The 26850-nt window shown below is 49.7% G+C and overlaps 1 protein-coding gene across 2 annotated transcripts in view; it reads right to left on the bottom strand.

Moving 5' to 3' along the window:
• The window catches only part of EVA1C (eva-1 homolog C), a 76380-nt gene extending 55219 nt beyond the window's left edge, over positions 1–21161 (bottom strand). For both annotated transcript variants that reach the window (XM_030328992.1, XM_030328993.1), the window contains exon 1: positions 21002–21161. In XM_030328992.1, the coding sequence (XP_030184852.1) occupies positions 21002–21161 (160 nt within the window). The remainder of the gene's footprint in view (positions 1–21001) is intronic.
• Positions 21162–26850: the final 5689 nt, after the last annotated feature.

The following is a 26850-nucleotide window of genomic DNA, read 5'->3' as shown; positions in this document are numbered from 1 at the left end:
ACGGTGGAGGGGGGGGGAGGGAAAGGCCAATAAAACAAGCATGTGACACACCCAAGAGGCCAGGAGGGCTTCCAAGTGGGAGGTAACTCCTGAAGAAAGAGCAGGAGCCAACCAAATGAAAATAAGCCTCGGGCATCAGGGACAGAAGTGCCAAGGCTCAGCGGGTGTGTGGAGACAGTCAGCCTGGCCAGCATGTAGGGTAGGAGGTCAGGTGCAAAGGCTGAAGTAAGCTGTACCTTGCTAAGGAGTCTGGATTTCCTCCTAAAGGCAGAGGGGAGCTACTGCAGGTTTGTTGGGGGCAGGCGATACTGGTCAGATTTACATTTCAGAGAAATCCTTCTACTGGTCTGCGTTGGATGGACTGGAGAAACCCGTGATGAAATGAGGGTGGTTGCAATCTTGCCAGGGAGCCTGGCTGCAGGGGATGGGGTAGGAGGGGCTGAGACCAGAGTCAACAGCACGAGTGTATGACCTGAGCATTGCACACAGCCCCACACTCAGAAGGGCCCCCGCGCTTGGTTTAATGCTCTGCTCTCACCATCTTGAAGTTCCTCATAATTTAAACCCTGAACTCCTGTTTTGTAAGTGAAGCCCGCCAGGACAATGGGGCATGTGCGTGGGCACAGGAGGCACCCGTAGTATGAGTCACTGCTGTTCCTTGTCACCCCATTCCCATGATGCATTCCAGATGCCCTGAGCATAGAATTCTGGCCGACCCACAAGGGCAACGCGTCCTGGAAAACTCAAAGGGAGCACGAGAAAGGCGGGTTCTGTCCAGGACCGAGGAAACAGAGATGCTGACAGCGAGCCCCGGGCAGCCACAGCTTCTGTTAGAATCAGATTGGTTGGGGAGGAGCGAGGCCATAGCAGTGTGAGAAAGAGGGACGATCAAGGAGCCCCATCACATCCTTCCTTACCAGTGTCCTCTTCGGGATGAGCTGCCACTGCCGGAAAACGAGGACACAGAAGGAAGAGGAAAGAAGGGGGAGCTTTCGGTCCCTCCTCACACGCAGGAGCCAAAGGCAGAGAGCGGTGACAGAGTGTGTGGTGCACGCGGGAAATAGGCGTTGTGCCACTTCTGTAATTCCTTAACGTGTTAGATGCCCTCATAGTCGCACTGAAAACTGGCATCGCCCAACGTGAAGAGGAACAGTGAAATCCATGCTAGTAACTCACAATGCTCATTTGCTCATCGTCTTTGCTCAGAATGACACGGAGAGCAAATACAAGCACCATACCAGGTTGGGAGAGAGGCCACAGGAGGAAAGGGGAAACTTTGTATTTTACTACCTTTAACAGCACGTTGCCCCTGATTTCTGAACAAGGGGCTCCCATTTTCACCTTGCACCAGGCCCTGCAAATTATGCAGCTGGTCCAGACTCAAATTACAGAGATTTGTCCCCAGGATCAGTGGGGACAGGGGACAGGGGTGGGGGGGGGAGGGGAGAAGAAAGTGGCAGGAGGGACAAGGGAAGACACAGTCATGACTCCAGGTTTTGAACCGGTGGCACGTCCACTTGGGAAGTCCAGCATCCCACTGAGCGCCCGGGTCAGAAGCTCCAAGAGAGGCCCTGGAAGAGGACCAGCAAGTGGTGCTGAGGTTTCCGACCTGTGGGCAGGTCTGCAGAGATGTAGACAGTCCAGAGACGGGGCAACAAAGAAGGTCCCAGAAGGGAGCCTAGAGGGAGGGCCACAGGAGCAAGGGAAGGGCGTGGGGTGGCTGTGGAGGAGAGGCGGGAAATAAGATGGCGGGCAGAGGCGGATGGAGAGAGTTGACCAAAGTGAGGTGTGGTTAGCACGAGTGGCCTTGAGCCAAGTGCCCAGTCTCCCCGTGCCTCAGACGGTCATCTATCTGTAAGATGAGGGTACTGATAACACCGTTTGCCGCAAGGGGTTGCTGTGGCCTTCCACAGTTCTCAAGGCCGGAAGGCACAGACCAAGGTGCCCACAGGACCACGCTCCCTCCGAAGTCTCTAGGAAGGCTCTGTTCCAGGCCTCTCTCCAGCTTCCGGCAGTTCCTTGGCTTGGGGCAACGTCACCGTGACCTTCACATGGCAATCTCCCGTGCGTGCCTCTGGGCCCCAAATTTCCTCTTTTCGGAGACACCAGTCATCTGGGCCGGGGGCCACCCAGATAACCTCGTCTTAACTTGATTACTGCCGTAAAGACACTCTCTACGAGGGAGGGTCCCATTCTGAGGTAGCAGGGGTTAGGACTCCAACCTGTGGTTCTGGCATCGGGGGCAGCGGGACGCGATTCAACCCATAACTGCTCCGCCCAGAGTCAAGCTGCTATATAAACATTCTTCTTCACCTTGACTCCCTCCGTTTATTCTTGTTTTCTTCAAAGGTATGAGGAAGAGGCCAGCAAGAGCTTGAGTTTGGGGAACCCAACGTGTTGTGGTCACAATCTCCATGGCAATGTGACGCTTCTCCAGCCGCGCTCAGCTGCCCAGGTGAAGGTAAATACGTGGAGGAAGCAGAGGGAACAAAGAAAAGGGAATGGCACGTTCTGATAAGAAGCCAAAGCCAACCACGGGCAGAAATACCGACAGCGAGGCAGAGAGGGAAGGCGGCTCGCTGCCCCGTCTCCCTGCGGCTGCCCCGGAGCCCACGGGGGAACTGGGATACAGGCGGACAGAAATCAACGGCAACCCCTTTCTCGACCTCAGCCAACACACTGTTCCCTACACGCGTGCAGAAGGAAAGCAAGTTTGGATGATCTGTGAAGACGACAGATTTCACCTGCGGAGCAGAAAGGCCTTCTGAGCCTGCGGCAAAGTGGAGGCCTTCGACGAACTGAACTTCCGATGTTCTTTGAAGTGGTGAGAATCGCACCTGATCCGGAGATAAGCAACAGGTGGGAAACTGGGTGAGTTACCGGAAGGGTCAAACCGGGCATCGCCTTACTGAAAGTATTTCTGGGGCTAATTTGGAAGGCATCAACCTCCCAAGGAAAAAAACAGACGGAGCTGGGAGGTGGGTCAGAGCCTAGACAGAGAGAGGCGCTCCTATGGGGTCTTATCTGCACCTCTCTCCTTAATCCACAGCCCCCCCACGCTCATTGCTCTCCTCTCTTCATCCCAACACCAGGACTAACACTGATGGTGTCTTCTCTGGAGCAGTTCCCCTTGCCAAAGCTCCACGTCCCAGAACCTTTTCCTCCCCACTCTCTCCCACTCTAAGTCCTGCTTATCCTGAGTAGAAGACCCTCACAGCTTTGCTAGACACATTACCAAACTAAAAGGCTCAATGCATCTATTGTGAGCATGGTGGGCAAGGGCACCTGCAATCTAAGAGGCCCGCACCCACCTTCACCGAACATCAAAGCTCACTTCGGAACCGCGAGTGACGGAACACCACATTCCTCTCCCATGTGGACGCACAGAGAACGCAAGGTCGCTGCTGTGATGGTCCTGCCCAAATGCATGGGGATATAATCACGACACACGAGACGGATCCAAACTCAGGGACATCCTCTAACATAACCATCCTGTAATCTTCACAAACGCCAGCGTCATGAAAGATAAAGGCTGGGGGACTGTCCCAGGCCACAAGGGACACTAAAGAGACGTGAAACCTGAAAAATCCCAGGAGTAGGGGTTTTCTTTTGCTCTAAAGTAGATTATGGGGACAACTAGTGAATCTGAATGAGGGCTGTAGATTAGAAAACAGTACCACGGCAGGTTAATTCTGATCATTGTTCTTGGTTTCTGTGAGTCCCCGTTCTTGAGAACACGCAGAAGCATTTAGGAGTAAAGACATCTTGCCTGTGACTTGGAAAGAATGAAGCAAATGTGATACAATGGTAACACTTGGGAAATCTGAGCAAAAGGTATAAAGGAAGTCTCTGTATTACTCTTGCAAATTTTTCTGAGTCTGGAAAAAATAATAGTAATTTTTTAACATTTAATAACATACAGATGAATGGCACAAAACGACACTCGGATCAATGGAACAGAATAGAGAACCCAGAAATGGACCCACAAACGTACGGCCAACTAATCTTTGACAAAGCAGGAAAGAATATCCAATGGAATAAAGACAGTATCTTCAGCAAATGGTGCTGGGAAAAACTGGATCGCGACCTGCAGAGAATGAACCTGGACCACTTGCCTACCCCATACACAAAAATAAACACAAAATGGATGAAAGGACCTAAATGTAAGACAGGAAGCCATCAAAATCCTCAGGAGGAAAGCAGGCAAGGCTTCTTGGACCTTGGCCTCAGCAACTTCTTATCAACATGTCTCCAGAGGCAAGGAAAGCAAAAGCAAAAATGAACAATTGGGACCTCATCAAAATAAAAAGCTTCTGGGGGCACCTGGGTGGCTCAGTGGTTAAGCGACCGACTTCGGCTCAGGTTATGATATCGCAGTTTGTAAGTTTTGAGCCCCGCGTCAGGCTCTGTGCTGACAGCTCAGAGCCTGGAGCCTGCTTCAGATTCTGTGTCTCCACTCTCGCTCTGCCCCTCCCCTGCTCACACTCTGTGTCTCTCTGTCTCTCAATAATAAATAAATGTTAAAAAAATTTTTTTAATAAATTAAAAAAAATAAAAGCTTCTGCACAGCAAAGGAAACAATCAGCAAAACTAAAAGGCAACCGATGGAATGAGAGAAGATATTGCAAACGACATGTCAGATAAAAGGTTAGTATCCAAAATCTATAAAGAACTTACCAAAGTCAACAAAAAAACATAATCCAGTGAAGAAATGGGCAAAAGACATGAATAGACACTTCTCCAAAGAAGACATCCAGCTGGCTAACAGACACATGAAAAAATGCTCAACATCACTCATCATCAGGGAAATACAAATCAAAACCACACTGAGATACCACCTCCTGCCTGTCAGAATGGCTTACATGAACAACTCGGGCAACAACACATGTTGGCGAGGATGCGGAGAAAGAGGATCTTTTTGCACTGCTGGTGGGAATGCAAACTGGTGCAGCCTCTCTGGAAAACAGAATGGAGGTTCCTCAAAAAACTAAAAATAGAACTACCCTACGACCCAGCAATTGCACCACTAGGCATTTATCCACGGGATACCAGTGTGCTGTTTCGAAGGGACACATGTACCCCCGTGTTTATAGCAGCACTATCGACAATAGCCAAAGTATGGAAAGCGCCCAACGATCTGGCTGCGACATCTGTCACCCCATTGATCGCCAGGGGTTGATTCGGCTGATCTGGCTGGCTAGGCGGGTGTCCCCTTCTCCCTCACCGCTCCATGTGCGTCCCTCCCGAAGCTGTGCACTTGGTCGAAGGGGACGACCTTCCCCGATAGAGGAGGACCGTTCTTCGGTCAAGGGTATACGAGTAGCTGCGCTCCCCTGCTAGAACCTCCAAACAAGCTCTCAAGGAAAGCGCCCAAATGTCCATGGATGGATGAATGGATAAAAAAGATGTGGTATATATATACATGGAGTATTACTCGGCAATCCAAAAGGATGAAATCTTGCCATTTGCAACTACGTGGATGGAACTGGAGGGGATTATGCTAAGTGAAATTAGTCAGTCAGAGAAAGACAAATATCATATGACTTCACTCATATGAGACTTTTAAGAGAACAAACAGATGAACGTAAGGGAAGGGACGCAAAAATAATATAAAAACAAGGAGGGGAACGAAACAGAAGAGACTCTTAAATGCAGAGAACAAACTGAGGGTTGCTGGGGGGGGGGGTTCTATGTGGGGGAGGGATGGGATAAATGTTCAAGGAGCATTCAGAAAGACACTGTGCTGGGATGAGCACCGGGTGTTATAACCTAGGGATGAATCACGGGAATCTACTCCTGAAATCATTATTGCACTGTATGCTAACTAATTTGGATGTAAATAAATAATAAATGAAATGAATGAAATGGAAAAACCATTTCCTCATGGTATAGTGTTTTTTTTTAAAACCTTTTGGGGGCCACGGACACCTATCTGGCACTGTGTTGATGTTACGAACCCTTCTCACAACAACGTTTTAATGCACAAATAAAATACATGAGGCTAAAACGAAAAGAAAAATAAAAAATAAACATACAGATGGATTACAAGCGTGCAGTGCTTTCCAGTAGGGTCCCGAACTTGGCTGCACCACAGGAGTCACCTCAGGGATTTAAAACGTCAATGCCCAGGCCCCAGCCCATAGATACAGATTCACTCAGCCTGGGGTGAAGCTTCAGACATCACTACATTGGAAAAGCAGCCCCCCACCCCCGCCCTGAGGTGATCTAGCATAAAACCCAGAGGAATGACAAACAGCCTGGGGTGTTGTGAGGTGAGGGGTGGAGCTCTGAGCTGGGGATCTTCTGAGCCCTCAGCTCCGCTTCCTGTGACAGCTGTATCCTGGGAGCAACACAGTGACTCAGCCAGGTGCCGAGTCCCGGGTCCAGTCCTTGGTCCCGCCACCATTGAAGCTGGGGAAACGTCCTGGTCGGTCCCTTCCCTGTGCCCAGCCTGGGTTCTCTCCCCGTGGATGAGACCAACGAGGGCAGCCTCAAGGCACAATGATTCACCAGCACTTGCTTCTGGGGCCCCAGGGCTCAGGGTGGGTTGACACACGATGACAGCCTCAAAGCCTTGTGACTCCAGGTGGCAGAAAAGAACCAGGTGAGGTCGGGCTGGCCGACTTCTGGTATTGCTGGCAGGTCCTGTCACAGTCTGGGTGACTCCCTGGAGGCCCCTCCCTTCCCAAGGACTGAAGTCTGGGGAAGTTCTTGGAAAAGGTGCTGGAGGAGGAAGGGGGACACGAGTCCTTCTCCAAGCAAACAGAGGGGCAAGCTGGGGAGGCCAAGCTCCCGAGGGGCAGCTGGGCACCTGCCACTGGCCCTTTCACGAGGCAGGCTGACAGAGGCTCTGTGGGAAGAAGGTGCTAAGAAACGTGCTCAGTCCCGATCCCAGAACTCCACTTCTGCCCCGCTCTAGACTCCCTTCTAGAACAGCACTGCTCAGGGGGCGCCTGGGGGCTCAGCTGGTTGAGTGTCCGACTTCGGCTGACAGCTCAGAGCCTGGAGCCTGTTTTCAGATTCTGTCTGTCTCTCTCTCTCTGTCTACCCTCTCCATTCTCACATTTTCTCTCTCTCTCTCAAAAATAAATCATATTAAAAACAAATTAAAACTGCACTGTCTCAGGTTGGTGGCCCCGGCCATGCATGGCTATCGAGCCCTTGAGACGTGGCCGGTCAGACCTGAGATGTGATGTGGTAAATACACACCAGATTCCCAAGTCTTTGTGAGCCGAAATAAACCTAAACTCTCATTAGTAATTTTTAACGTATTCATGTTGAAATGAGGACACTTTGGGTGAAACAAATTTTAACTATGGAAATTCATTTCACCTCTTGCTTTCACTTTTGCCAACGGGGGCTACCAGACTAGCTGGCATTACATCACATTTGTCCTGCACGGCTCTGTTTGTATTGTCCTGTGCACCATACTGCCCTGGTAGAATTGTATTACAGTCCAATGGAGAAAGGGTTTTTGTATGCAACGGCATCAGTCCTGGACCCTAAAAGCCCGTCAGTGAGAAGTGCTTACCACTTCCCCCTGTGGTTCGCAGACTTCTGTGATCCCGGCAAATCCCTCCTCCCCACATCCCCGGAGGGGCCCGACACTGTCAGGGAATGTCCATTCCTCGCAGGCTTTCTTGAATAACAAACGGTAATTACGTTAATTTACAACCTAACCCTCAGCACGGTGATTTTAACCCCATCTGTGCGGCTGAACCACACACATCTGACCTTCGTAAGTAAAGCTTTCAATGAATATACCGGGCCTTGCATACGCCACCTAATGCTTTACCTTCCCACAGAAAGAGAAGACGTGGGTAATGCAAATAAACGGTGCAGAGTAGACTCAAGTCTACATTCCAGAAGGTTTCCACGGATTCCCCGGAAATCTTTGGTTTGGGTTTGGTTTGCATGTGACTGTCTGACTGCCTTCTAAGGAGAAGAGTCCCTTTGCTTTTGTGCGTGTGTGTGTTTTAGCTACATAGACAGGAGTAATTAATTAAGACGTGCCCTCTGGTCGGGCCTGCTCTCACATTAACTGATCTGGGACCACAGAGAGCTGAGACGGGTTTATGTGTGTTCTGTTTCCAGACACTGATCTTCTCCATGGTCTGATTTTATCTCGGACCCAACCTGGTATAATCCATGCTGTGTGTAGAGTCTCCACGTTAAGTTTCCCATTATGGAACAAACAAACAAACAAACAAACAAACTTAAATTCAGAGACTGTCTAGGTCTTCAAGGGCGTTTCAGAAACCAGCAAGAAAGAAACAGAGGCTGTTCTGCTGAGGTCTGGTGATTCCGGATGTAGGACCCAAGTGACTGGTTTGGGTACAAAGCTACTTCCATAACACGGATCAGTGCTTGGCAACCACCTACTACAACTTATTCATAGTTTCAGTTGAACCCAGGGGTTGAATATGATGCTTCGATTCTTTCTTTCTTTCTTTCTTTTCTTTCTTTCTTCTTTCTTTCTTTCTTTTTCTTTCTTTTTCTTTCGCACCCCCCCCTTATTTTTTTTTTCCTTTCTTTCTTTCTTTCTCTTCCTTCCTTCCTTCCTTCCTTCCTTCCTTCATTTCCTTCCTCTTTCCTTTCTTCCTTCTTCCTCTTTTTCTTTTTCTTTCTTTCTTCCTTCCTTCCTTTTTCTTTCTTCCTTCCTTCCTCTTCTTTTTCTTTCTTTCTTTTCTTCTTTCTTTCTTTCTTTCTTCATGTAGTACCTGATCTCTATGCCCAAGAGAAGGCAGAGACACAGAGGACAAAATGGGTATACATTAAAATAAACATATATGTGATAAAGAAAAATCACTGTTCACTGTTTAATGTTCTGGAAAGGAAACAACTAGGAAAGAGAATTTTCATAATAAATTTTTCCTGCTTATTTTTATAGCATCAATACTCAGAAGTAAATACCGAATGCATGAGGCATTTGGGAAAATCAATAACGTCTTTAGGCCTGCATTTTCAAAATTGCATTGCAACAAAGAAAAGTATGATCTTGCAAGAGGATCATCTAAAAAAATACATATATGCCAAAATACATATATACACAAAATCTTTTGCATATATAGGTATGTCACATACATACGTGTATGTATATAAACATAAATAGGTTTTACTTTCATGCAGGAAACCATTTCATTTTACTTTATTTTTTGTTTACATTTTTGAGAGAGGTGAGCGTGAGTAAGGGAGGGGACGAGACAGAGGGAGACAGAGGATCTGAAGCAGGTTCCAGGCTCCATGCTGTCAGGACAGAGCCCAACCTGGGGCTCGAACTCACAAACCCTGAGATCATGACCTGAGCTGAAGTTGGACGTTCAACCTACTGAGCCACCCAGGTGCCCTGGAAGCCATGTTCATTTCCAAAACATACTAGTCTTTGACTTAAGAACATGATGCCTTTTTGTAAAACGGGCATCAAGGGAAGGTGCTTTGATTTCTCATATGAACTGCTTCTTGAAACCCAGGTTCTAGCACACCAAATAAGCAGGGACGAGAAAAAGAGCAAAGCCCTCCTGTTGGACGGCATTCTTACATCACCCACTTTAAAATTAAATCGAAACAGAGTCTGACAGGCCTGCTATTTTCTTCAGTGCCAACAGCCACACAATAGACCTTTTTTTTTTTTTTGGACAAAGCTCTTAAAATGCTTGGAGATTCAGATGTACTGAGTCACTAGGGTTCACAAATACTGCGCACCCGTTCTTGCGGGTGCCCCGTCCCTTCCTTTGGAAACGATACTCTATTTTCTCTGTGTTTGGCCAAAGGAAGAAATATTTTCATTGGACTTGCAAGCTGTTTGAAAGAGGGTGACTGGGGAGGGGCAGGTCTGAAAGTGGGTGGCTGTCCTTTGATCTGGTGGCCTCCGAGCAGGGGTGGCAAAGTTACCATTTTAGAGGGACCCTGTTGGTTTCCTTCCACGCGGCGTGCAATGGTGCTCAACCCCACGGCCACATCGGCGTCAAGCACGCCCTGGTAAGTGCGTAACATTCAGCACCGGGCGTGGTGAACAGTGTCGCTCTGAAAGAACACTCTTCCCGCAATTAGCCCTCTTAGAAAACATCTCGAACTTGTCTCTCTGCAGAGTGTATAACACGCAGCACCGAGAGGTGGACGCAACGCTTCACAGACACAACCGTGGGTTATGATGTGCCAGGAGCCGTGTGAATGCGGGTGTGCAGGGGTGGGTGGGGGTGGGGGTCGTAGAGAGCAGGTGCAAGAGGGACCGGGAGGAAAGGAGGAGGAGGCGGGGAGAGATGCTGCCGAGGGAAAGCAGATCTAGGCACAGTTTTTGTGACTTACACTCTCTCTCTTTAAAATGCAAACTAAATTGCACCCCCCTCCCCGTCACAGGACTGCTTCGCCGAGTTGTGAAATAATTGAGAGGTGTTGCAAATGCATCCACGCGCCGCGAGTGAGCAACCGACTTCAAGTCTGAACACGTCTCCCGAGGGATATTTTAGCTTGACGATAATGATGGCGAGTGTGCGCGCTTGAAATCAGGAGGGCAAAAAGGGCCCGAGGCAGAGCCAAGTTCCGTGGAGGGAAGGGGTGGACTGGGAGCCACGGGGCCCACGAGCGGGTGTAGACGCGGGAGGTAGTGGCTGCATCTCCGTTTCCTGGGCTTTAAAGACACTGCTCTTGGCGGCTGCAGAAGGCAAGCCGGCCTTGAAGAAGGGCGCCAAGGAGCCGTGTCTAGGTCTTCCAGACCCCCCCTTTGGTTATTACAATTTTCCCCACCCTCCTCTGATGCTGAACGTGTAGCAAATAAAACAGGGACACGCCAACTGGTCTAGCCCAGTGTTCCTCAAGCCCAGGGATGGGGGTCATTCCGTGTGGCGGGGGGCGGGGAGAGGGGACTGTCTGCGTGTTGTGGGTGGCTTAGCAGCATCCCGGGCTCCCACTCACTAGGTGCCAGGAGCGCGGCTAGTTGTGACAAATAAAATTGCCTCCAGACATTGCCAAATATCCCCGGGGCGAGGGGATGGTATCTCCCTGGATTGGGAACCACGGGTTCAGTCTGACCATTAGGCCAAGCGAAGTTTCCATCAGTAAAGATAAGTCATCTAGTAGAAGGACCATATGGCATTTTTGGTGAAAGTTGACAACCCCAAATAACATGCCCGGACCAACCAGAGATGAGGACAGAAGTCTGAGACAGAGTGCTTCAAAGCACTGGCTTATGGCTTTAGGGAGCCATAACACCATTTCAAAGAATTCTGGAGGAAAAAAAAAAATCCTGGGGCATCTAACTTAAAAAAACCAAAAGGTAAATTAGAAGAGTGGAACCTTTACACTTGAACTCCAGGGTATAGAGAGGCAGAACAGACAAGACCTCAAGACCCGCTCAGTGGAATTCTCCACAGCCTGCTGTGACCACTCCCACACAGTGGGTCCCAGAGCTCTGGGTCTTCGAGATCCCTTTTCATCCTGAGGCTGTGGACGGGACCATCTTTGCATTCTGTCTAACCTGTGCAAAAAGCATTTGGCATTAATTTTGGAAGGCACGTTTAGTGGTTCAGCCTCAGAGAATGGGGGAAGGTGTTTAAAAATGCTATCCAGGGGCGCCTGGGTGGCTCAGTCAGTTAAGCGTCCGACTTCAGCTCAGATCGGTGATCTCACAGTCCATGAGTTCGAGCCCCGCGTCGGGCTCTGGGCTGATGGCTCAGGGCCTGGAGCCTGTTTCCGATTCTGTGTCTCCCTCTCTCTCTGCCCCTCCCCCGTTCATTGCTCTGTCTCTCTCTGTCTCAAAATAAAATAACGTTAAAAAAATTAAAAAATAAAAATAAAAATGCTATTCCTTGGATACCTGGTGGCTCAGTCAATTAAGCGTCCGACTTCAGCTCAGGTCATAAACTTGAGGTTCATGAGTTCGAGCCCCACATCGGGCTCTGTGCTGATAGCTCAGAGCCTGGAGCCTGCTTCAGATTCTGTGTCTCCCTCTCTCTCTGCCCCTCCTCTGCTCGTGCCTCTCTCTCTCTCTCAAAATAAATAAACATAAAAAAAAGGCAGCTATCCATGGGGCACCTGGGTGGCTTAGCCAGTTCAGCGTCAGACTTCAGCTCAGGTCATGATCTCATGGCTTGTGAGTTCGAGTCCCACATCGAGCTCTGTGCTGACAGCTCTGAGCCTGGAGCCTGCTTCAGATTTCTGTGTGTGTGTGTGTTGTGTGTGTGTGTGTGTGTCTGCCCCTCCCCTGCTCTCTGTCTCTCAAAAATAATAAACTTTAAAAAAATGCCCTTCCCTTAATTTTACAACCAAATTGACAAAAAAAAAATCAGACAGGTGTGTAGTCTGATTGGGTTCAAGTACATTTTTTTCCAGCAGAAAAGGGCTATAAAACTGTATGCATTCCTTGAAGTGTATCCCTCAAAAGCTGTACAAATTGGGCCTTTCTGGATAAGGTCAAGTATTCTCATTTCCACCTGTCTCCCATCGAATGGGCAGAGAGAGACAGGGCTTGGTGACCCAGGTCTCTCCTTGTTCCAGAGTACAGTACGATGATTATGATTTCTGAGCCTGAGAACTTCAGAAGCTGCTGAACATAAAAGAGTGAAAAAATCTCCTAAGTCAAGAGGAAGAAGGAAGAACGTCGTAGCACAGTGCTCTTCTCAGATCCTGAACACTACTCTGAAAGCTGTCACGAGTACGCATCACACTGGCCCTTGCAGACAAAAAGGGTTATTTTATCCAGATTATTCCCCCACATTGCAGGGGAAAAGGGACTCATTTGTAATCATCAAAAGAATGCTGACAGACTTGAATGGGATTACATTCTATTATACTCATCCGAATTAAAGATTTGTTTTGGAGATCATTCTTAGGTTTCCTCCTCCCTGTTCCTCCGACCCCAAATGAGGCGATTGTATTCACGAGACATCTGAGGCAGACATGAAATCAGACAGTTGCAAACATACATTTCAGATTCAGTGGCCTGAGTTTCGAATTTAATGTTGCCTGGTTCTCTGTGTGTGGAAAACTTGGCTCTCGGGTCAAACGAACCCCAAGCATCACTTCATTCCCTAGCTTATTAATGCAAGAGAAATTCATTTCAGGGGCCTGAGTGAGCAAGTGACACAGGTGTCCAGAATGCAGGTATGAAAATGTAAAATCTCTGCACGGGGCAGAGTTGTCTGGGAGGTCTGTGAGGCACGCTACTAAACCCTCAATTCCACGCTCTGTGGTACCACTCGGAGAATGCGACCTGCCCAATCGAGTACTGACCCCTCAAGTCTCTTTGTGTCTGTGTGTCCATGAATCGACTGAGAAGGAAGTTTCCCCAGGACAGGACTGGCTCTTTAGGGCAGCTCTTGTATCATACCACACACAGCATCTGGTACCTGAAAGAACTGAACATTTCCCGTTCTTTCATACAGAACACCCATTGTGTAGTCACCGTAGTAACTGCTGGCCACCTGGGGAGCAGGCGTGGGTACCTCAGGCTGGAAGTCATAAGGCAGTAGAAGAGCTCAATTCGGTCACAAATCTGTCTCTTGACTTCAGCTGCCAAAAAGGACAGATAGCTTCAAGAAACCTCCTGCAGGCAAGGAGACGGTAGTCTCTAAGAAGGAGGACAGAGCAAGAAATGTAGGCAAAGTGCCATTCTTTGTACCATTGCTTTGCTCAACCATTTCTTTTCTTTATACTCGGTCCTTCCTTCTAGACTCAGTGTCCTTCTCCATGAAGGATATCCTTTAGTAGTCCTTTCAGTCAGCATTTATCGGTGGTGAGCATGTCTTCATTTCACACGCTGTCCAGAAGATAGTTTAGCTGGGTATACAGTTCTGCTCTGACAGGTTGTTCTGTTTTGTTCCATCTTTCCAGAACCTGGAAAAATATTTCACTGGCTTCTGGCTTTCACTGTTGTGGTGGCAAAGACTTATAGAAGACATTTTTTCCTCTCTTTTTTTAAAGACCGTCACTTTGGTTTTAGTATTTTATGCTTTAAATACAATAGGTATCAATTTATTTTTATTTATCTTCCTTGGGATACATGAATCTGAATTTTCATTAATTCTTGAAAATGGATTCCAAGATAGTATCACTTCGAGCATTACCACTCCCTCATTTTCCATATTCTCTCTTTTCGGAATACAGATCCGATGTATGTTAAACCTTCATTCATCCTCCGTATCTTACAAACTTTGTTCCATATTTCCATGCCTTTACCTTTTTTGCTGCATTCTAGATAATTTCTCCAGCTTTATGTTCCAGTTCATTGATTCTCTTCGGCTGTACATGATTGATCTATTAAGCTTTAATTTCAATGAATATATTTTTCATTAGTATAGTAGTATTAGTATAGTTAGCAGATATATTTTGCTCGTTTTCAAATCTTTATCGCCTTTCATTCCTTAGTCACATTTTAGCTTTGCTCTTTTATTTGCTTTTCTGTTTTTAGTTTTCCTGTTATTAAGAACTCTGTTGTTTTGGGCGCCTGGGTGGCGCAGTCGGTTGGGCGTCCGACGTCAGCCAGGTCACGATCGCGCGGTCCGTGAGTTCGAGCCCCGCGTCAGGCTCTGGGCTGATGGCTCAGAGCCTGGAGCCTGTTTCCGATTCTGTGTCTCCCTCTCTCTCTGCCCCTCCCCCGTTCATTGCTCTGTCTCTCTCTGTCCCAAAATAATAACGTTGGAAAAAAAAATTTAAAAAGAACTCTGTTGTTTTTACCACTGGCTGTTGCTGATATAATGTAGTTTGGACTGTGGTGTTTCATAACCAGGATTTCATCAGTAGGGGTCTTATAGAGTCTGTGATGATGTCTCTATGTAGGGAGCATTTGTGTGTGGTGTGTGTGTTGTGTGTGTGTGTGTGTGTTGCCAACTATCTTGGGGCACAATCAGTTTTGGACAATTTTGCTAGGGTCTCTTTCTCTGCTCCTCCCCCCACTCTCTCTCATGCGCTCTCTCTCTCTTCCTCAAATATATAATAAACTAAAAAAAAAAAAAAAGAATGTGTCGACCAGTTTTAAAAAATCAACATACAGTTTTTAGAAGAGTGTCTGTCTGGGGCGGCCTCATTAAAATAGTGACTGAGTATCATAAAACTTCAGAGAGCCCTCACCTCTACGTTCTCGGTTCATTACTTAGCTTGAATGACAAGAGTATGGACTTTTGAAACCAGACGGTTATTGGGTTCAAATCCTGTCTCTACACTTAACCAGAGCCAAGGTAGGCAGCGAGATTGGGGGCAGAGGCAGGTAACTGCGGAGTAGGTGTTCATTCCGCATGCATCACCCCCCAAAGTGGCGCCTTTGCAAGCATTTTAAAGATGTTGACCAGGGTGGCTGAGACCGGTGACCTCCAATCTTTAAAATCACGAACGTCAGGGCACCTGGGGTGGCTCCATCGGTTAAGCGTCCGACTCTTGGTTTCGGCTCGGGTCACGTGGTTGGTGAATTCGAACCCCACGCTGGGCTCCACACTGACAGCACAGAGCCTGCTCAGGATTCACTCTCTCCCTCTCTCTCCTCTCTCTCTCTCTCTGCCCCTCCCCTGCTCTCTCGCTCGCTCGCTCTCAAATAAATAAACCTTTTAAGGTTGAAACCTTTCTTTTTAGGTTCTTTTAAGGTTGAAACCTTAAAGAAACCGATATGAAAAGACAGAAGTTCTAACGTTTTCCTCCTACATCTGTTGGAATCGCCTCGTGTGCGCACCCAGTTGGGATGGCCGGGGTCCAGAAAGAATGCTGAAGGAAGGAATGGAGAAGGGCGGTGTATTCAGCAGGCAACCGCATAGCGGTAGTGGCTCCAGTGAGCTGGTTAGGCCGATGGTGGCCCCGTTTCTTCTTGCCTCCCCCCCACCCCCCCCCACCCCAGCACCCACACGGGCCAAGTGCCCCAGCCGCCCCCACCCCTGCCCTGCGCAGGTCAAAGCCTGAGTCCGCTGGGGGGTTTTGGACAAGTGAGTTAACCTCTCTGAGCCTGGATGAGTACTTACTTCACAGGGTTGTCAGGAAGAGGAAATGAGATAACACAGCGCTCTATGAACTCTTTCTTCCCTGTCTTTCTGTCCCTTCCCCGAAACCGCTGCTAGGCTGCCCTTTCCAATAAAGTGCCTGGGAGAGCAAAGCCATTAATAATGGAGTCACTCGCTGGCCCCGACTCCTCTTCTCTGCCGCAGAAAGAGCCAGCAGAACACTTTTCAAATGTAGTTACTTTCCATGGAAACAGACTAGCAGTCTCAGAGCTTCTCTTCATCTCTCCTCTTCTGTGACAGCTGCACAATCCTGCAGACGTTTGGTTTGTTTTTCTTTGGTTATGAGCTGGCTTTTCATCCCATAAAATTTCTGAAAGGGAAGACAACCCCCGAATAAAAGGGCGGTGTGACTAGGGCGTCAGAAAATGCAGAACTCTGGGGCGCCCGGGTGGCTCAGTCGGTGAGGCGTCCGACTCTTGATCTCAGCTCAGGTCACGAGCTCACCGTTCGTGAGTTCGAGCCCCGGGTTGGGCTCCACGCTGACAGCGTGGAGCCCGCTTGGGATTCTCTCTCTCTCTCTCTCTCTGCCCCTCACGTCCTCGCGTGCTCTCCCCCTCACAAAATAAATGGATAAACGTTAGGAAAGAAGGGAATAGAAATGTAGAACTTTGTGTGCGTGTGCTGGCATGCAGAGACAACTGGTAGCTGGGAAAATACAGTCCTGGTCTCCCTGGTGGGGAGCCCTGACCCTGACCGGGGGTGGGGGGGGCGGGGTGAAGGGGCAGCCAGTCGTGCCCATGTGCCCCCGAAAGAGCTGATGCACACAGGAGGTAGTCCAGCCCTCTGATCACCCCGAGCAGTGGTTCTCAACTCTGGCTGTACTAGAATTGCCTGGGGGGCTTTCAAAAATGAGACCCAGGCCTGGCTCTCCCCACACCAGTTACACGAGAAGTCGGGGAGTGCTGCTTGAGCACCCACACATTGTTCCGTGTCCAGCGATTCTAATGCACAGCCAGGGTTGAGACCCACTGCTTACCTGAGCAGAACAGGAAGGTTCGGCCTCCCCTAAATGGACACCTGTGTTCCCTCCATCAGGACCCGAGACTTCAAGATCGATCGAATGACCATTTTTCAATATTCTGAAATTCCTGGCCAGTGAAACCAGGAGCTAGGGTTGGGTTTATTTGCTGAGCTGCAAATGATGTGGTTAACGCGCATCACTTCCTGTTTGCTTGGGCAGGGAGCAGGACATCTGCCCAGAGAAGCCCTTCCATCTTTGAGGCCTGGGGACAATTTGGTGCCAGGAAGGTCTTTAAAGGCTGCCCCCACTCCCCTTGGGTTTCATCTTCCTCCCCTTCTGCTTCCCACAGTCATCACTATATGCCCTGGGGTAAAACCAAATGTGCGAACGCATGCTCACGACCTTTTTCTAGGACGCCAAGTGGGAACTAGAACAATTTTCCACCCCTTCCCTCCCTGCCCCCCTTCCTCCACCTCCCTCTCAATAAGCCCATCAATCACTTTGAATGGAGAGAAAAATCACCAAAAAAATGAACAGGACCCGAGGGCAAAATAAGTTTGAGAGACACTCTGGAACTCTTTAAAGCAGGACAATATACAGAGGATCCTTTCCTTTTGATGGCTGGAACCCAAAATGGCACCCCCCTCCTCTCAGCCCTCACCCCTACCTTGTTCTCTGAACAAAGATGATGTTGGCATTATACTTCTATTTGAAAAAAAAAAAAAAAATCAATGATCAGTTTGGACCTCTCAGGCTAAACCCCCAATTTGGGAATGCAGTCAAAAAAACAACAACAAAGAAAAAAACGAACAAACCAACAAAATAAATAAATAAATAAATAAATAAATAAATAAATAAATACAGAACTCCATCCCAAGGAGGAAAAAGGAAAACTGAGTGCATCTAGGTGTGGGATTAAGGATCACAGGCACTAATTTTGCATGAACTGCTCTTGTCTTCCTGGGATATGTTTTTAATGCAGTGATGATAGCCTTCCAGTGGCCACTGGCAGCATCTCAACATCTTCGGGGATGAGCGCGAAGGGGCTGTGTGGGGAGGCTGTTTCCCAGCAGGCTTGGAGGTGATTAGCACAAGTCACGAGCAAGCAGGGGGAGGAGGCGGCCAGGACACAGCCCCTGGCTTATTAAGAGTGAGATCCGATGCTGGAATCCTCAGGGCAAAAAAAAAAAAAACCCAATGACCCAGGAAAACTACACCAGCTGACAGCCTCAGGAAAAGGCTGAAGGAAGAGTTGCAAAGAAGAGAAAGGCTTAAGTAACTTTCCAAAACTCTGCACTGTTAATCTCCTGGGAGGGCCTATACTGTACACACAATGGCTGGGACCCCTGATATTCTGGTACTTTCTTTCATGTGGAAACACCATCCTTTCTCCATCCCCTTCTTCCCAGGGCGGAGGGCTCCCAAGCTCCCTCCACCCTCCCTCAGCTTCAGTTTTTGATGTTCCCCTCGTTTTGAAAAACAAGCAAGTATCTGCATTGTGGATTGCTACTCTCTAGCACTGGGCTATTGTTGTAAGGCTCCGTGGGGGACGGGGCAGGGGTGGGGACTGTCTCCTTACAGGCCTCTGGTTTCTAAACACCCCTCGAAGTGCACAAAAAAGAACAAGACCACCTGTCCCCAGGAAAGCAGGCATCCGGTTTGCCCCCCCGCCCAGGGGTTTTGGAATTAAGTGATCAGTCTCCACAGCTTTGACGAAAGCCTTCAACTGAACCCTCAGACCCATCTTTAGAGCTGGGGAATTGTCCTCAACGCTGTGTATCACACAGTTAGGGGGTCCCTAAAAGTTTCAAGTCAAATTGATCAACTTTGAAAGACCCCTGAGCCTTCTCTAACGTTTCCCCAGTGCCGCACATACAGCGTTTAGATTTAAACCTGAATGTGTCTGTGCTTTGAGAAGACGGCGTTTTTTTCTTTTCTTCTCCCAAAAAGGTTCCCTTGACCCTTAAAAAAAATTTTTTTAATGTGTATTTACTTTTGAGAGAAAGTGGGGGGAAGGGCAGAGAGAGAGAGGGAGACACAGAACCCGAAGCAGGCTCCAAGCTCTGAGACGTCAGCACAGAGCCCGATGTGGGGCTCGAACTCACGGACCATGAGATCATGAATGACCTCAACTGACTGAGCCACCCAGGCACCCCGCCCCCCGCCTTGACACTGTCTCCCTAGTCCTCAGGTCTCTGGTGAGCAAAGGTGATTAGAGGAAAGAATGGGGGCTACTTGTGGATGGACCTGGCATTACCACCACCTACTGCGGACTCAACGAGTTTTCAACCCTGGAATTCAAGTTCACACCGAAAGCAGAAGGAAATATTTTCCATCATTTGTATCATTTAGAAGAACATGTATCAAAATATCCATTTCCCTCGGGATATAGTCCCTCTGTGACAGCCAAAGCACTATAATGTACAATGTAATATACAGAATACAGACAATTCCTAATGTGGGTGATAACCTGCAGGCTTCCGGGAGTATTGCAACTGCTTCACTAAAGACAGAGTGTCTATAATCTGTGAAAACAATATAATGGTCACACCGCAATTTACCTAAAGCGCTATTTTTTCAGTTGCAATGATGTCACACACGCAAAAAGGGCTTGTCAGCTTTCAATTCTTTCCTTACTAGTCAGAGCTACAGGGTGGCTGAATCAGAATTGCTCTCCAGAGCTGAAATCAGCAAATATAAAACTTTTCTAGCAGCCAAGAAAGTTCTATTACCACCAAAAAAAAAAAAAAAAAAAGTCAATAGCACTTGAAAAGCATTTCCCTCGCACGTTTACCACAGCATTCTGACCCTGTGGTGCTCGATTTTAAGGACCACGGTTTGCTTGCCAAATAGGCATATCTTGGCTTCCTTCGCTAGGTAGAAACACTGCCTTGATATTAAATATTCAAAGCAAAGAACCTCTGACCCAAGGGCTCTCAGCTAACAATGACATTCTCTGTAAGTAAACTAGAAACCCAACTCAGCTTCTGGTTTGCCAGTGTTCTCTGCTGTGTATTAGTCTACTGCAGGACAGGGTGAGCAGTGACTCCGTTTACCACGATTGGATTGCAAAAGTCCCTGCAGGCAAGAGCCTAAACTTGGCAGAAGATCCCTGGAGAAGGGCGTGGGGGTGGGGAGTGGGGTTCAGAGCTGCCTCCTGGGGTGGGCAGGGGCTGGGAAAGGGTGAAGGCATCCAGCCTCACCAGAGGGAGACCCAGGTCTGTTACAACTGTAAGGACTTTGTTACTCTAAGCAAGTGCAGCGGTAACATAAGAATGTGGCTCCTACAACCATCATCAACACAGAAACTTCTCTCACTTTGTGGTGCCACACCTACAGCCCCAGAACTGAGATAAGCTGTGGGAGCTTTGGTCTGAGTCTCCCAGAAGAAAAGCCTCACCGTTTACTGGGAGGAGACAAGCATTTTTGTTAAGAAGCCTGGGACTGGAGGGTGGAGGGCAGGTACCATCTGGCAGTAAAGACCCAGAGTCTCCGTTCTGTACATTTCTCCTCATCCGGCACACAGACCTCCCGCCCGGCTGGCTTCCCATCCCTGCCCGCCGGCGCAGACTTCACGTCAGATGTCCCCAGGACTAGTGTCCTTACATGGGCACCCTGGAGGCTGGCTGGGGCGCACCCGGGCTACCCGGGTTTGTGAGCGGCAAACCAAATGAAACTCCTCCGATCACAACACGTGTATTCTACAGCGCTGGGTGCGGCACAGGGCACAGCTTAAGGGGCCTCCAGGGGACACACATCCTTCAGAGGCGGGAACCTGATGCTGGGACCCGATGCAGGGAATTTGACGAGATAAACACCGGGGCGAGAAACTCCAAATGTTACCCATCCTTCCTTGGGGAGGGGAGGGACTCCTCTGCCATCGCTCCACACGGAGCCACCTCTGCCAAGGGCTCACACCAGGCAAGAAATCTGGCTATGAGCGTGCCTCAACTTCAATCCAACCCGTCTGTGCTCCCTCGGGAGGCTGCCCCCAGCCGAGGTATCACCTGAGCGCACCGCAGCGCGGCGCCGGGGGCGCAGGACGAGGGAGGGCGCTTCTTACCAGAGAAGTCCGTGAGCGCTGAGATCTCTTTGGAACAGACCAGGACAGTGCAGTAGAAGAGGCGCAGGAGCTGCCCGGGAGGCTCTACCTGCCTGCGGAGTCCAGGATGCTGCGCGGGCTGCGGCGCGGGCGGCGGGCGCGCATGGCCCGGCAGAAGCATGGTGCCCGGCGCGATCCAGCGCGGGCGCGGGCCGGGGGCTCGATGGGGGTCCCTGGGCGGAGGGCAGCGTCACATGGCGAAGCGAGTCAGTGGCCAGCGGCTCCGTGGCCCCCTGCCACCTCCCGCTCAGGCTGCCAGAGCCTCTTCCCGGCGCAGGCCGGTACCGGCTCCCCAGCAAAGGGGAGGGGGCGGAGAAGTGGGGCGGGGCGAGGAGCCCCGGGAAGGATCCGCGTAGTTTCCCCGAGAGGAAATCTCCGCTGCCGCCCCGCGGGAGGAAACCGGTGGGGGTGGGTGGGGGTGGGGGGGTGTTGGCGAAGGGAAAGTGCAGCCTTAGCGCGCCCGGCGGGCTGCGGAGGCCGGTCCCTGGCGAGCTGCCCGCCGCGGAGGGCGCCCCCAACAGCGCGCCGAGGGCCGCGCAACTTGAGCGCCTTCCACGCCTGGGTCCCCGCCCCGGAGACGGCCCGGCACCCCTGGCCCGGCCCGCGCTGGCCCGGTGCCAGCCTCGCCCTGGCTGCCGGAGGAGCGCGGCCGGTGCCCGTGACGCACTTCGGAGCCAGCGCCGCGGGTTGAGCCCAGGAGCCCCCGGGGCGGGGCCGAGGCAGGGGCCGCGAGAAGGTGGGGTCTTGGAGGTGTGTGACTACAGCACCGACGTCCCTGCGACCTGCTGCGCGCCTCGCAGTAGAATCACCAAGCACGCACAGTTCTCCCCGTTTCTTGGAAGAGGAGACTGAGACTCCGCGCTTTGCCGGAGCTAACGCAGCCAGGACGCGAACGAGTGGGCGAACGCGGGGTTGGGGGAGGGGGGTTCAAAATGGGTCAGAAGACTCCAGAGCCGGTTTCTTTCTTCTGGTTGGGACTGTGCGCTTCCTTTGGGTACTGGTTGTCCGCAGCGCTCAGAGGATCTGACACTGGCCGGGCATAAATAGCCACCGAGCGCTAATAATTGGGCTTTGTTTTAAAATGGGCCACCGCATCTTTCTGAACCTCTCGATTACGCGCAGTGTGACCCAGGCCCAGCCCGTGGGCGAGGAACGGGTTGTGTGGCCGGGACTCGGGTACATAGAGGACAAGTGCGTGGGAAGGCATGTGGACTCGTGGCTTCGCGCGGGGTACGGGTACCTGGGGCTCCAGCGACCCAAACCCCCTCGGACAGGCCAGTAGACGCGGGAGGCAGGGAGGAGGGCTGGGCGGGCGGGCGCTCGGCACAAAGTGTTCCCGAACACCGCGGGGAGGCCCTGCCAAGTTCTCGGCGGGCCTGACGCGGAAACGTAGATAATGAGGCCCAAGGGCGGGACCAGGCGCACTGCCCCAGCGGGCTCCCAGATGCGCTGTGAGGGCCGCACGGTACGGCGGCGGGGAGGCCTGGAGAGAGAAAACCAAGACGCGCTGATCTACCCGTGGGACCCTCGTAGAGATACGCGAAAGGATCCGGGGGCGGGGCTGGGTGACTGGAGTCCCACAGTGCTCCAGCAGGAGCAAGGTCAGAGGACTTGGTATTTCCCTCCCCTTCCTGCCTGCCCGGAGGTGGGGTGGCAAATGCTAAACCTCCATATACGTTCAGGGGGACCCACTCTACTAGGCACGATGAGTTTCAAATTCTGTATTAAAATACTCAGCCTTCTTGGGGTGCCTGCCTGGCTCAGTCGGTAGAGCATGTAACTCCTGGTCTCCGGGTTGTGAGTTTGAGCCCCACCATGGGTGTGGCGACTACTTAAATTTTTTTTTTTTAATATTTTCAAAAAAGGACTCAACCTTCTCAATAACTTTTGGCCGTAACTATTAGTGTGCACGTTCTAGGTTGGGGAAACTGAGGTGGGAAGGTAGGTAGGGATGCATAGCACTTAGCAGCCACCCTGTAAGTAACGTTTGCTCAATACCCAGGTCCCTCATGTAGTTTCCATCCCATCTGTTCACCCATCTGGTTGGGTATGAGCTGGTGTGTGCTGGGGAAGCTGGCACAGGAAGAGAACCTGGCTCCCACGGAGCTGGGGGGCTGCCCCCACTGTCTTGTAGGCATAAACTGGCTTTCCAGATGCCAGTGTGGGCTCTCTTACTAACTGTGCACCCCCAGGTTTCCTTCTCTGTAAAGTCTCAGACTTGTGATGCTTTAATTAGTTGGTACAGGTGACATGGGTAAGACAGGGCCTGGAAGCAGTAAATGCTCAGTCCATATTAGTCATTATTGCAGACAGGAAGACAGTGATTGGACAATCAGGAACTAAAAGAGGCCAGGGAACAAAAGAGGCGGAGCCGAGTGGGAGGGAGAGAGGTGTTAGGGGCTTTTTAAATAAAAAAAAAAAAATGTTTTATTGAAGTATAGTTGACATAGCATGTTTTGTTAGTTTCAGGTGCACAACATAGTGATTTGACAATACGTGTGTTACAAAACACTCACCGCCATAACTATAGTCACCATCTGTCCCCCTGTGTTGCTACAGCGTTATCGACTATATTCCCGGTGCTGTACTTTTCATCTCCATGACTGATTTATGTTATAACTGGGAGTTTGTACCCTTTAATGAGCTTTACCTACTTCACTCATACCCCCAGCCCTCTCCCTTCCGGCAACCACTGATCTGTTCCCTGTATTTATGAGTGTGTTTTCTTTGTTCCTTTGTTTTGTTTTTAAGGTAAGGTGAGTAACATGAGAAGAGTTGGCCAAGCCACAGCTAGCCAAAGCTGGGTGTCTGGGAGGGCGAACATTTTAGAGAAAAAGGGGCCAGCATGTGTGAAATCCAAAAGGAGCATGGCTCCGTAGAAGAATGGAGAAAAGTTTAGAGGGAACCGGGCAGAGATGAGAGGGCGGACATGGTGAGGCGGACAGGTTGTTGGCAGCCAGAGCTCAGGGATCCAGAGACTTTGGTGAGCACTTCCATTTTTACCCCAAGCCCTTGTGAGCATTGCCATCGGTATCGTAAGCCACCAAAAGGTTGTTAGCCGGTGAGGGAGGTGACCAGGTGTGCGTTGGGAAAACATTGGGCTGGCTGCTGAGTGCCCCTGGACTGGAGGAGTCAAAAGTGGGTCTGTGGATTTTTATACCCCAAAGAAGTGAAAACAGGGACTCAAACAGGTACTTGTAAGCCACCATTCACTGCAGTATTATTCACAATAGCCCAGAGGCGGAGGCAACCCTAGTGTCCATCATCAGATGCATGGATAAAGAAAATGTGGAATGGTATTCAACCATAAAGTGGAATGACCTCTGGCACCTGCTACAACATGGATGAACCTTGAAAACATTATGCCAGGTGAACTAAGTCAGACGCAAGATGATAGACATTGTATGATTCCACTTATGTGAAATATCTAGAAAACGCAGATTCACAGAGACAAAGTAGAGGTTCCTAGGAACTGGGAGAAGGCAGAATGGAGAGTTAGTGCTTCATGGGTACAGAGGTGTTGTTTGTCGTGATAAAAGAGCTCTGGAAATACATAGTGGTGATGGTTGCACAACGTTGTGAATGTAATTAACGCCACTGAATGGTACACTTCAAATGGCAAATTCTATAGGTTTTTCCAACTTCAAAAAATTAACAATGTATTCCATCAAACCATCAAAACTGTGTGCTTTAAATGGGTGAGTTGTATGGTGTGTGAATTATATCTCCATAAGGCTGTTGTTGTTGTTGTTTTCAAATCTAACAAGAACATCAGAGTTGGTCCGACAGGGATGGCCAGGGGGAAGTGTCGCCAGGAGGCTATGGCTGTGCTTTGGGCTGGGGCTTCGCGGGCGCAGAGAGAAGGGGCAAGTGGCCAAACTGGAAAGGCATTGGGAGGGGGTGGATAGTGCTGGATGACCAGGCGGCTGTGGGACACGGGACGAGGGACCCTGAAGAGAAACTCCAGCTGCCCTCGGCTTTGCCCTTAAGCTGCTTGCTGTTAAGCCAGACTGTAGTCCTAATCTGATCTCTTTAAGGATTTTGGAAGCTTGGACGCCTGGGTGGCTCCGTCAGTTAAGTATCCAACTCTTTATTTTAGCTCAGGTCATGACCTCACAGTTTGTGGGTTCGAGCCCTCCATCGGGCTCTGTGCTGACACCGTGGAGCCTGCTTGGGATGCTGTCTCTCCCTCTCTCTCTCTCTCTTTCCCTCCCCCTTCTCAAAATAGATAAATAAACTTTAAAAAGAAGAATTTTGGAATCTCGCAAGAAAATCAAAGAATTCCATTTATCTTCCTCTCTGGACCCCACACTTCCAAGTCCCTTTATGCCCCGAACCAAATGGAAACCAGTTACTGCCTATGCCCATTCCCTCTCTGTAAATATCGTACAAACACCTCAACCCTGGGGCACCGTATAAACTCTAAGGACAGGAAGATGGGAAGAAAGCACGCACTTCAGAGACAAGGAAACTCTTGTAAAAATCAATCTGGGGCATGAAGAGTAACCTTTCCACCAAGATAATTTCCCCCTGAACTCTTCCTCCTATGATGGAATTTTAAAAATCACAAGTAATCACAGCCACTTGGGTAATTCAGCACTACTGCGGGAGCTGGAATCAAAGCAAATGTAGTCCGAGGAGGATGAGCCAAACAACAGTGCTCCTTAAATGTCAATACTCACAGCAGCCCTTTGAGATACGTACTAACCGGGACCAACTGCGTCATTTACTGGTCTAATGCAAAATGAAAGCGAGGGCTTCGTATTCAAAAATAATTGAGAGTTTCAAGATAGTGATAGCAGAGCATTAAGACAAACATGGGTGGGGGGCACGTGGGTGACTCCGTCTGTTAAGCATCTGACTCTTGGTTTTGGCTCAGGTCGTGATCTCACGGTCTGTGGGTTCAAGCCCTGCATCAGGCTCTGTGCTGACAGTGCGGTCAGTGCAGAGCCCGCTTGGGAGTCTCTCTCTCTTTCAAAATAAATAAATAAACATTAAAAGAAACCTACAAAGACACAGAAAGCAGGGATGGATGCTGGTATGGAGTAAGAGTGTTCCTTTCTATGCCATGGCACCATTGGATAGTCTTGACCCTCCTTGCATGCATGTGAGAACTGCCTCTGCACCTGCCACATTTATTCTGGGTGAAAGGCACCTGTGCAGGACATTGTAAGTTCCGTGCCTTTTTTCTTCTTCTTCTTTTGAAGCAATCCTGCCCCTTCTTTCCAGCTCTAAGGAACATTCCTATTTTCCTTCCTTTGGAGACCCTGGCTACTTCCCTCTCCACGGAGGCGAGCCTATTTTGGAGGCTGTTTGAGTGCTGTGTGCTCAGACTCCAGTCCTGAGCCTGACCTCTCTCCTCGGCCATCAAGGTAAGGCTTTGGGCTTTCAACAAAGACAGGCTGTAGCCGTCCTCAGAAGACATAAGCCACCATTTGTCAGCCTCAAAGAAACCAACCTTTCAGCTCAGCAGAGTGAGGCCGAATGTTGTCCAGAGCTAAAAAGGCTTATTTTTAGAAAGCAACAAATGGTGGTTTGTTTATAGAGCTGGCACCAAAGAGCCACATCAATAGCAAAGAGCCTGCTCACTAAAACTGAAAGCTGGGGGGTGCACTAGGAAGGTTGTGTAGGGAATGTTTGCGCCCAGAAGCCTATGGAAGGAGGCCTTTAAGAATATGTGCGCAGAACTGATGTCTGTATGACAGTCCATTCAAAGTCAAAGGCATCAAGGGCAATAATGTCTACATTGCCATGCCTGGAGGCATTTAACCTCCCTGCCTTCATTGTTCCACATCTGCAAAATGAAAAGC

The sequence above is a fragment of the Lynx canadensis genome, chromosome C2, assembly GCF_007474595.2.
Source record: "Lynx canadensis isolate LIC74 chromosome C2, mLynCan4.pri.v2, whole genome shotgun sequence".
In the NCBI taxonomy this organism is placed as follows: domain Eukaryota; kingdom Metazoa; phylum Chordata; class Mammalia; order Carnivora; family Felidae; genus Lynx; species Lynx canadensis.
This window is presented reverse-complemented; position numbering and strand designations above follow the sequence as displayed.